Source organism: Carcharhinus amblyrhynchos, chromosome 9 (genome assembly GCF_965287045.1).
Source record: "Carcharhinus amblyrhynchos chromosome 9, sCarAmb.v2.hapA, whole genome shotgun sequence".
Classification (NCBI taxonomy): Eukaryota; Metazoa; Chordata; class Chondrichthyes; order Carcharhiniformes; family Carcharhinidae; genus Carcharhinus; species Carcharhinus amblyrhynchos.
The window spans coordinates 102989123-103001418 of NC_137332.1; the positions used below are offsets into that span (position 1 = coordinate 102989123).

The following is a 12296-nucleotide window of genomic DNA, read 5'->3' on the forward strand; positions in this document are numbered from 1 at the left end:
CAAAACTATGCAGATGAAAGCCAGCAGCATCTGGCAACCATGAGTGTGTGCAACGGTCAACAAAATGTCTTGTGGGCCTCATTCAGTATCCTGATGAGCCGCAAGTGGCCCACAGGCAGCATGTTGCCCATCGCTGTCCTAGATCATGTGCTCAAGTGCCTGTCGTGGGACTTGAAGGCCCCACCTCTTAACACAGCAGCACTATCCAGTTAGCAACAGCGGGATAAACCAGTATAACAAGGGATATGGTCGGTACTGGTCTGAACAGGTATAAAAGACCAGTTCTGACCAGAAATACTTATTTCCCAAGGGTGGCAGGCTTTGCCTGGCAAATTGGACACAAATCCGATTCAATATGTCTTGGCTTACCTCACCCTGCTGTGCTGGGCAGCCCTTGCCAGAGCCTGGCCGCACGCTATTGCTGGCTGGAGGTCCCACATCAAAGTTTGTGACTGAAAAGGCTAAGAGGTTGTCACTTTTTTTCCTTCGGATGCAGAGGCTAAGCATGGACCTGATGTTTCAAATATTGAAGGGATTTGATCGATCAGACGTTTGCGGTCTGGTGGTTCCGTTTGTTGGAGTTCAAAACTTTGGGGGAGAATACAAATATAAGTTGCTCACTAATGATTCCAATCAGTAGAAACTCCTTTACCCAGGGAGTGGTGAAAATGTGGAACTTGATTACCACAGGGAGTGGCTGGGAGGAATAGAATCATAGAATCTATTGCGTCTGCAACGACTCTCCAAAACAGCATCTTATCCAGAGCCACCCTGCATCCTACCCCTGTAACCAATTTAGAGTTTACCATGACTAATCCATCTAACCTGTACATCATTGGACTGTGGGAGGAAATTGGAGCACCCAGAGGAAACACTCAGACTGGGGAGAACGTGCAAACTCCACACAGACAGTGACCCGAGGCTGGAATTGAACCCAGGTCCCTGGAGCTATGAGGGAACAGCGCTAACCACTGTGACAATGGATGTAAGAAAACAGATGGAACTAAGGGGAAGCTGGATATACACTTGAGAGGAAAAGGAATAGAAAGATTGGCTGACAAAGGATTCAGCAATGGTAATGCGGTTGAATTTCAAATGAAGTAGTTAGATTTGCTCATCCTGGAAAAGGTCAATTCTTGACACTTGTGTGACAATGGATTATGTTTGCCACATCAGCCCAAGCCTGAAACAAATATCGTCCAGGTCTTGTTGCACATGGGCAGGGGCTGCTTCACTGGTGGATGAAGGGAGTTGGCAGGAGGCTCATGTGGTTCTTAGACAAAAGTATGGCTAAGTGGGGCTGAATAGCCCTTTTCTGTGCTGCAGGTTTGACATTATTTTTCATTTAAAAAGAAATAGTATCCTGAGGTAAAATTGTTGTCCAGCTCCTGACAAACTGTTACCCCTCTCATCCTCCTCCTTCCCCCCTCACTCCCCCAATCACCACCTTCCCCCCTCACCTCCTCCTCTATTCCCCTCTCATCCTCCTTCCCCCTCTCATCCCCCCTCCTGCCCTCCTTCCATCTCCCATCAGCCCTCCTCCCCCTCTCATTCCCCATCCCCTGTCACTCCCCATCCTCCTCTCACACCCCTCCCATTCTGATGCCCACAGCCTTCTCCCTCTGACACCCCTCCTCCTTCTCCCACTCACCCCTCTCCTTTCCCCTCTCAACCCCCCCTTTCCCTCTCACCACTTCCTTCCCCCTCTCATCCCCTCCTTCCCCCCTCACCTCCTTCCTTCCCCCCTCACCCTCTCTCACCCCCTTCCTTCCCCCTCTCACCCCTCCTTCCCCCCTCACCCCAACCTTCCCCCTTTCTTCCCCCTTCGCCCTCTCGTACCCTCTTCCCCCCTCACCCCCCTTACCCCTCCTTCCCCCTCTCACGCCCCCCTCCTTCCCCCTTTCACCCCCCTCTCCTTCCCCCCTCACCACCCCTCCTTCCCCCTCTCATCCACCCCTCCTTCCCCCTCAAATCGCCTTCCCCTCCTTCCCTCTCTCACCCACCTTCCCCCCTCCCCCTCCACCTTTCATCCCCCCTCCCCCCTCTCACCCCCCTCCTTCCCCCTCTCAAATCCCTTTCATCCTCAGCCCCCTTCGCCCTCACCCCTCCTCCTTCCCCCTCTCAACCCCGCTTTCCTCTCAGACCCCATTCTTCCCCCTCTCATCCCCCTTCCCCCCTCATCCACATTCCCCTTCCCTTTCACCCCTGTTCCCCTTCCCAACTCACTCCCTTCCCCCTCCCATCCTTCCCCTCCCTTACCTCCTCTCTCTCACTGCCCCTCCTTATCCCACTAAACCTCTCTCCCCTTCCCTCTCTCACCCTGCCTTCCCTTTCCCCCCACCCCCCTTCTTCTTCTCACACCCCCTTCCTCCTCTAACCCCCTTTCCCCCTCTCACCCCCTTCCTCCTCTCACCCCATCCCCCCTCACGACACTTCCCTCTCACTCACCCCCACCTCACCCCCTCACTTCTCCCCATCCCAACCCCCTCTGACCCACCCCCTCACCCTTCACACTACCCTCACCCCCCCCCACTACCCTCTCAACCCCCTCACCACCCTATTTCCCCCAGCCCCACACCTACTCACCCCTCTGTCCACCACCTCACATCTGCCACTCCCCCGCACCCTCCCATCCACCCCCCCTCACCCCCCTGTCCACCCCCTCACCCACCCATCCACTCCCTCATCTCCCCCGTCCACCCCCCTCCACCTGACCCACCCTCCCCGTCCAACCTCTCACCGCCTGTCTGCTCCCTCACCCCCTCCCGAACATCCCCCTCACCCTCCCGTCCACCCCCCCACCCTGCCTTCCACCCTCCCCTCAACCCCCGTTCGCCCCCCCTGTCCACACTCCCCCTCGCCCCTTCTCAAACCCCCCCCCACTCCCCCATCCACTCCCACCCCGTCCACCCATCCGCCCCCCATCCATGGGGTGAGAGGGGGAAGTGGAAGGCAGGGGAGGGGGGAAGGGGAGAGGGGGTGAGTGGGGTAAGGAGGGGCAGTGAGAGAGAGGAGGTAAGGGAGGGGGAGGATGGAGGGGGAAGGAAGTGAGGGGGAAGGGGAGCGGGGTAAAAGGGGGAAGGGGAAGGTGGGTGAGAGGGGGAAGGAGGAGGGGTGAGGGGGAAGGGGGTGAGGGTGAAGGGGGTTTGAGGGGGGAGGGGGTTAAGAGGGGGAAGGAGGGAGGATGAAAGGAGGAGGGGAGAGAGGGGGATGGGGGCTGGGGGGGGAGGGGGAGGCGATTTGAGGGGAATTTGCTTATAGTATCCAAGATGAGAGACACACACTCTCACTTTTAACACACACTCTCACATTCGCACACACATACGCACACACACTCTCTCACTTTTAACACTCACACTTGCACACAAACTCACTCTCATTCACACGCTCAATTTTCACACACATTCTCACACTCCCTCACACGCACACTCTCACTTTTAATACAAACTCACTCTCTCACATTCTCTTTCACATACTCTCTCAGGGGATCCGCGTAGAATCACAGAATCCCTACAGGGAAAGGATTATAACAGATAGGATTTATAACCATCTAGAAACGAATAATTTGATTAAGAATAGTCAACAAGATTTTGTGAAGGGTAGGTCATGCCTCACAAACCTTATTGAGTTCTTTGAGAAGGTGACCAAAGAGGTGGATGAGGGTAAAGCAGTTGATGTGATGTATATGGATTTCAGTAAAGCGTTTGATAAGGTTCCCCATGGTATTGCAGAAGATACGGAGGCATGGGATTGACAGTGATTTAGCGGTTTGGATCAGAAATTGTCTAGCTGTAAGAAGACAGAGAGTGGCGGTTAATGGGAAATGTTCATCCTGGAGTTCAGTAACGAGTGGTGTACCGTAAGGATCTGTTTTGGGGCCATTGCTGTTTGTCGTTTTTATAAATGACCTGGATGAGGGCGTAGAAGGATGGGTTAGTAAATTTGCGGATGACACTAAAGTCGGTGGAGTTGTGGACAGCGCGTAAGGAGGTTGCAGGTTACAGAGGGACATAGATAAGCTGCAGAGCTGGGCTGAGAGGTGGCAAATGGAGTTTAATGCAGAAATGTGTGAAGTGATTCACTTTGGAAGGAGTAATAGGAATACAGAGTACTGAGCTAATGGTAAGTTACTTGGCAGTGTGGATGAGCAGAGAGATCTCAATGTCCATGTGCATAGATCCCTGAAAGTTGGCACCTAGGTTGATAGGGTTGTTAAGAAGGCGTATGGTGTGTCAGCTTTTATTGATAGAGGGATTGAGCTTCAGAGCCATGAGGTCATATTGCAGCTGTACAAAACTCTGGTGCGGCCGCACTTGGAGTATTGTGTACAGTTCTGGTTGCTGCATTATAGGAAGGATGTGGAAGCATTGTAAAGGATGCAGAGGAGATTTATCAGAATGTTGCCTGGTATGGTGGGAAGGTCTTACGAGGAAAGGCTGAGGGACTTAAGGCTGTTTTCATTAGAGAGAAGAAGGTTAAGAGGTGACTTAATAGAGGCATATAAGATGGTCAGAGGATTAGATAGGGTGGACAGTGAGAGCCCTTTTCCTCGGATGGAGGTGGCTAGCATGAGGGGACATAGCTTTAAATTGAGGGGGTGATAGATATAGAACAGATGTCAGAGGTAGGTTCTTTACTCAGAGAGTAGTAAGGGTGTGGAATACCCTGCCTGCAACAGTAGTGGACTTGCCAACATTAAGGGCATTTAAATGGTCATTGGATAAACATATGGATGATTTTGGAATAGTGTAGGTTAGATAGGCTTTAGATTGGTTTCACAGGTTGGCGCAACATCGAGGGCTGAAGGACCTGAACTGCGCTGTAATGTTCTATATGATCTATGTTCTATGTACAGTGCAGAATGAGGCCATTTGGCATGAGCAAGTAGAGCTCCTTCCCTCAAAGACCTGTTTTGCCCAGGTGAATGTTTTGTGAATATGCAATGCATGCCAGGGAAAAATGCCCACATAGAGAGAGGCACTGAGAGAGACAAAGATAAATTAACAGACACACACTCTCTCACTTTCAATGCACATACATTTTCTCACATTCTTTCACTCACACACTGTCTTTTAATGCATACACTCTCTCACACTCTCTTTCACACACATTCACTTTTCATAAACATAATTAGGCATAATTAAGGACCCCACGCACACTGGACGTTCTTTTCCACCTTCTTCCATCGGGAAAAAGATACAAAAGTCTGAGGTCACATACCAATCGACTCAAGAACAGCTTCTTCCCTGTTGTTGTCAGACTTCTGAATGGACTTACCTTGCATTTAGTTGATTTTTCTCTACACCCCAGCTATGACTGTAATGCTACCTTCTGCACTCTCTCGTTTCCTTCTCTGGTAAGGTATGCTTTGTCTGCATAGCGTGCAAGAAACAATACTTTTCACTGTATACTAATACATGTGACAATAATAAATCAAATCAAAATCAAATCATATGCTCTCTCACACTCTTTCATACAAACACTCGATTTTTACTCATTCTCGCATTCTTTCACACACGTGTACACATTTCACAAAAACCCCTCTCTTTCACACACTCTTTTATCACACACATTAACTCTCACACTCTTTTGCACGCACTCTCATTCTCACTTTCACACATACTTGGCACAGTGGCTGGCACTGCTGCCTCACAGCACCAGGGACTTGGGTTCGATTCCTGGCTTGGGTCACTGGCTGTGTGGAGTTTGTATGTTCTCCTTGTGTCTGTGTGGGTTTCCTCTGGGTACTCTGGTTTCCTCTCATAATCAGAAAGACGTGCCAGGTTCGGTGCATTGGCCATGTTAAAATCTCCGTGTACCCGAACAGGTGCCGGAGTGTGGCGACTATGGAATTTTCACAGTAACTTCATTGCAGTGTTAATGTAAGCCTATTTGTGACTTATAAATAAACTTTTTTTTCTCAAAAATATACTTCATTCATAAAAATTTCAAATAAACTGTTGCAAATATACATGGCTTTGAATTGCGAACAGTGCAGAATCAATACATTTTTATACAAATTACAGTCAATACAGTTCAATACTTAAAGCTATATACATGCCTCAATAAATTACTGTGTGCCGTTATTGCTCAGATTGGCACACAGTTACGCAGGTCGAGGGTATTCTGCAGTTCCCGGGCCCTCGGTCTGCCTCCGTTAAAAGGCCTTATAGTGTGGCCTTTCCCCATTGTGCCTTTGTGGCGGCTGCCCCAAGCTTTAGCGCGTCCCTCAGCACGTAGTCCTGGACCTTGGAATGTGCCAGTCTGCAACACTCGGTCGAGGACAGATCTTTCAGCTGGAAGGTCAGCAAGTATCGGGCGGACCAAAGTGCGTCCTTCACTGAGTTGATGACCTTCCAGCAGCAGTTGATATTTGTCTCGGTGTGCGTCCCCGGAAACAGCCCATAGAGCACAAGAGTCCTGCGTCACTGAGCTGCTCGGGACGAACCTCGACAAATACCACTGCATCTCACTCCAGGCCTTCTTTGCAAAGGCACATTCCACAAGGAGGTGTGTGACTGTCTCATCAGCCCCGCAGCCGCTTCAAGGGCAGCGTGCGGTGCTGTTGAGACCTCGAGCGTGCATAAAGGATCTGACGGGGAGTGCCCTTCTCACCACCAGCCAAGCCAGATCTTGGTGCTTGTTTGTGAGTTCCGGTGATGAGGCATTCTGCCAGATGACACTGACAGTCTGCTCAGGGAACCATCCGACAGGATCCGCCATCTCCTTTTCTCTCAGGGCCCCAAGGACGTTATGTGCTGACCACTGCTTAATCGCCATGTGGTCAAAAGTGTGTTTGCGGAAGAATTTCTCCACGAAGAACAGGTGCTGCGGCACAGTCCAACTACTCGGAGCGTTCCGCGGCTGTGTGGCCAGACCCATCCTTCGCAACACTCGGGACAGGTAGAACCTCAAGAAGTAGTGGCACTTGCTGTTAGTGTACCGAGGGACTAATAAATAAACTTTTACTTTAATAGTCTCTCATACACTGTCTCACAGATACACCCACATTTCTTTATCACACACACTGTCACATACACTCACTCATTTTTCACACACACTCACTCTTTTACACACACGCATATACACACACACTTTCTTTCACAGGCACTCTCATATACACTGTTTCACACGCACTTTTTTTCACACACATTCTTTTAAACAATCTTTCACACACAAGCGCATGTTTTCTCTCTTATGCACACTCTCTCACACACATTCACTCACCCAGATGGACAGACATACTTATGATGTGGGTATGCCGGCGTTGGACTGGCGTAAACACAGTAAAAAGTCTGACAACACCAGGTTTTAGTCCAACCTATTTATTTGATAATATTCTCACTTTTTTTTTGTTTTTTTTTGATAACAAGAACCTGCATTTATATAGCATCTAGAAACCATTAAAATGTTTAACATCAATAACGAACAATATTTAACATCAAACCAAAGAAGAAGTCATTAGGACTGGCAGCACGGCACAGCACCAGGGTAGCACAGTGGCACAGTGGTTAGCATGGCTGCCTCACAATACCAGGGACCCAGGTTCAAATAAATAGGTTGGACTAAAACCTGGTGTTGTCAGACATACTTAAGCAGAGACACACATGGAGGAAGTCAGTGACAGACACACACACACATGTGGCAAATGCCTGTGGGGTTGGGAGGGGAGGAAACAGGAAACCATTTTTCTGCTAACGTACAGCCCCTTGAGCTTGTAAGAGGTGTCCATGCGGGATTGAAATTTTTGATGGTTTTAACAGCAAGCTTGAACAGCTCATTGCACGTTAGTGCATAGTTGTTAGGTTTGCCATGTGGCCAAACAAGAGTTTCATTGTGTTTGTTTTAAATTGAAATTTGATGGGCCAATTAGTGCTGCACCTCAATTTGAAATGGCATTGTCACTTTCTCCTATCCTTCTCTCCCAGGCCTTCACAGGAGTTGTGCAATCCACATTCCCCGCCCCGCCCCTGAGACAGGTTTTGATGTCCACTCCCCCTTCTCTTTAAACAAGAACAATTTTGACATTTTTTGCCAGAAGTCCTTTCAAGTTGTGACCAACATTTTTCTGCATTGCCCTCTAGTGGCCATCTCTTGCCTTGCTGAAATCCTCCTTCCTTCTCTGAACCATAGAACCATAGAACCCTACAGTGCAGAAAGAGGCCCTTCAGCCCATCGAGTCTGCACTGAACGTAATCCCACCCAGGCCCTAACCCCATTCCCACACATTACACCCACCAATCTCTCCAACCTACGCATCCCTGGACACTAAGGGGCAATTTCTTAGCACAGCCAATCAACCTAATTAGTCAGTCCAAACAGCGCTTGTGTCAAGCACCCGAGCACTGGGGGTGGTTTTCTTAGTCATTGCTTATCGCAACTGAAGAACCTAGGGCTAGGGGGACATAGTCCAAGAATTTCAAGCTGGATTTTTCAGGAAAAGCTTCTACATGCAAAAGCGAGGTAGAAGTTTGGAACACTCTTCTGTAAACAGTAGCTGATGCCCAATCAGTTGTGAGTATTAATTCGGAGCTGATGGATTCCTGCTCATCGAAGGAATTAACATGTCTGACCTATGAATTAAGTAAGAAGTCTCACTCTTGCAACTCGGCCAATGTTGTCTACCTGATACGCTGCAGGAAAGGATGTCCTGAGGCATGGTACCGTGCAGACGCCAAGACAACGGATGAACGAACACCACTCGACAATCACCAGGCAAGACCGTTCTCTTCCTGTTGGCGAACACTTCAGTGGTCACGGGCATTTGGCCTCTGGTTTTCGGGTAAACATTCTCCAAGGCAGCCTTCACGACATACGACAATGCAGAGTCGCTGAGCAAAAACTGATAGCCAAGTTCCACACACATGAAGACGGCCTCAACCGGGATCTTGGGTTCATGTCACACTATTTGTAACCCCCATGACGTGCCTGGGCTTGCAACATCTCACTTACTGTCCTGTCTGGAGACAATACCATCTCTTTAACCTGTACTTAATGCTATCTCCACTCACATTGTTTGCACCTTTAAGACTTGATTAGCTGTAAAGACTCGCATTCTAATCATTATTCTGTAAACTGAGTGCGTGCCTTTATATGCCCTGTTCGTGATCGGAACTCCCCACTCACCTGACAAAGCGGCAAAGCCCCGAAAGCTAGTGGTGTTTGCTACCAAATAAACCTGTTGGACTTTAACCTGGTGTTGTGAGACTTCTTACTGTGTTTACCCCAGTCCAACGCCGGCATCTCCACATCATATGAATTAGGAGCAGCAGTAGGCTACTTGGCACTTCAAGCCTGCTTCACCATTCTATAAGATTATGGCTGATCTGATTGCAACCTCAACCCCATGTTCCTGCTACTCTGATAATCTTTCACCCCTCATTAATCAAAAATCTATCTAGCATTGCCTTAAAAAATATTCAAAAACTCTGCTTCCACTTACTTTTGAGGAAGTGAGTTCCAGAGACTCACCACGTTCTGACAAAAAAAAGTTTCCTCAGCTCTTATCTTAAATAAATGGCCCCTGATTTTTAAACGGTGAAAATCGCGGCCGAACTGATTGTGAGTTCAAATCCACTTTCCCGTCTATACTCATTGACCATGTCATTCAAAAATCTAACTGGGCCTTTCAGTGACCCAGCCTCCACTGCTCCTTATGGAATAGAATTCTGTAGAAGACCTCTCTGAGAGAAGATAATTCCTTCTCATCTCATCTTAAATGGAAGCCCCCTTACCTGGAAACTGTAATTCTTGTTCTAAATTTCCTCATGAAAGGGAAACACCCTCTCAGCATCCACCCTGTCGAACTTCCTCAGAATCTTATATGTTAAGATTGCCTCTTGTTCTACTAAACTCCAATGAGTAAGGCCCTACCTGCTCTAACTTTCCTCATAAGACAACCCCCTTCATTTCCTCCCATTCCAATCACTTTAGTATCTAACCAAACTACATTACATTGAATGTGCATATAAATACTATGTTGATAAGAGCAAGTCAGATGTTGGGAATGCAGAGAGTAAGTCACCTAATTCCCCAAGGCCTGTCCACCAGCCTCAATGCACAAGTCAGAAATATGATGGAACACTCTCCACTTCCCTGGATGGGTGCAGTTCCAAAAACACTCAAGAAGCTCTATATAATCCAGGACAGAGCAACCTAAATGATTACCATCCCTTCTACAACATTCACTCTCTCCACCACTGACGTCAGTGGCAGCCGTGTGCATCATCTACTAGAGGAACTCACCAAAGCTCCTTAGGCAGCACCTTTCAAACCCACAACCTCTCAGCAGACACATGGGAACACTATCACCTGCAGGTCACCTTCCCAGCTACTCATCATCATGATTTGAAAATATATCATCATTTCTTCACTACGGCTTAGTTAAAGTCCTAGAACTCTCTCCCTGACAGCACTGTGGGTGTTACCTACTACCACATGGACTGCAGCGGTTCAAAAAGGCAGCTTACTCCCACCTTCTCCAGGAGCAATTAGGAATGGGCAACAAAATGTTGGGTTAGCCAACAATACCTTAGTCCCAAGTAGAATTTTAAAAAGTTTGTAAACCGGACAACTGATCCAACTGATGGTTAAACTCCACATCAGCCTTTTCCCATCGTACTAAATCATATCCAGAGAACTGGTGCACACATGATGGGCTGAATGGCTGACTGCTGTGCTGTAACAATTCTGTGATTCATTGTATCAGCGTATTCTCCTGATTCTTTTTCCCTCGTGAGCTTACTTATCTTTTGTTTAAAGGTAGCATAGCAAATGGACTGTTTCTGTTTATTGCAATGGGAATGGAAACTAGAAGTTGGAAGTTTGACTACAACTATTCAAGGCCTTGGTGAGACCTCAGTTGGAGCACTGTGTACATTTTTGGACTTCTTATTTGAAAAAAAATATAATTGTATTCGAAAGAGTCCAGAGAAGACTCATTTGACACATTGCTGGGATGAAGGACTTATCATCTGGAGAACAGTTCGGGCCATCCCTTGTAGTTAAAAAAAATGAAAGGTGATCTTATTGGAATTAAGATCCTGAAGGGACTTGACAGGGTAGATACCGAGAAGATGCTTGTGGGAGGGACTAGAACCCAGGGAGGGGGGCACTGTTTAAGAATAAGACGTCTACCATTTAAGATGGAAATGAGGAGAATGCTAGTCTCTCAAAGGGCCGTTCGTATGTGGAATTTTTTTCCCACAGAATTACACAGATTTTTGTTAAGCAAGGAAGCCTCAAGTTATCCGTGGGGGCTGGGCAGATAAGCCATGATCTTATTAAATTTCAGAGCAGGCTCGAAGGGCTGAATGGCCCTACTCCCGCTCCTAAGTCCCATGTTCCTGTGAGTTAAACTAGATGTGCATTGGTCTTTGTGAATTTGGTGATCCTTCTATGCAATGTATGGTTTGTCAGACCAAGAAATCCACAGTGAGGCAATAAGACTATCTAACTGATCCCTCTTTCTATTTTTCTTTCTCTGTCTCTCTCCACAGAGCGCTGCAGATTTGCACTGGGCATGCAGGACTCTGTCATCCCTGACGAAGATATTATTGCTTCCAGTATGTGGTCCGAATCAACAGCAGCAAAGCATGGCAGGTAATGCCCCCCCACCCCAACTCCTTACTCTAGCCTGGGGCTCTAACTCTCACTCTGGTCCTCAACTTCTTTGCTCCATGGTCCTGTATGACATTTTAGCCCTAGGGCCATGTCATGTCCAGCTATCCACAGAGTAATAGGCTCCCCCACACACTCCCTCTCCCAGCCAGAAGCTGGACATTTAAGCCCCGGGCTCTCCAGCAAGAATCTGGGTGAGCTGGAGGCCAGTTGCCCCATTCCTGATTCCAGGACAGTGTCATCCAGGAGGATTTTAGTGATTGTTGAACATGCGGTGGTCACCCATGTTTGTGGCGCACCCACTGCATACATTGCAAAGGAGGAGGGTGAATCTGATAACCATCTCAAAAGAGTGGGATTAAGAGGCAGGGCAAGCAGTGAGCGGCTCTTGTACTAGCAGCCCCTGTCAAAAAAAGATAGTTTCGGTTGGAGTGACTAATTACCACACAGCATTAAGCTGTGTGAGTAGCAATGTAAAAGTTTTGCCTCCACTGAGCACTGACCTCTGTTCTTCTATTAACACATTCTGTTATCCAACCTTACTCTCCAGTCCCTAATGGCACCATTAACAACTCTCAGTGTCAGTTTGTCGCATGTCTGTGGCCAACTGGGGGATGGGCAAAGATGTGCAGTGAACCTACTCCTGCTTCTAGTTTCTATGGAAACACACAAGTCAA

The 12296-nt window shown here is 48.0% G+C and overlaps 1 protein-coding gene across 9 annotated transcripts in view; it reads left to right on the forward strand.

The window, feature by feature from the left end:
- The window catches only part of LOC145348154 (discoidin domain-containing receptor 2-like), a 180370-nt gene that overhangs the window by 104982 nt on the left and 63092 nt on the right, over positions 1-12296 (forward strand). For all 9 annotated transcript variants that reach the window (XM_080196332.1, XM_080196335.1, XM_080196331.1 and 6 more), the window contains one exon: positions 11499-11601. In XM_080196332.1, coding sequence (XP_080052458.1) covers positions 11499-11601 — 103 coding nt within the window. The remainder of the gene's footprint in view (positions 1-11498; positions 11602-12296) is intronic.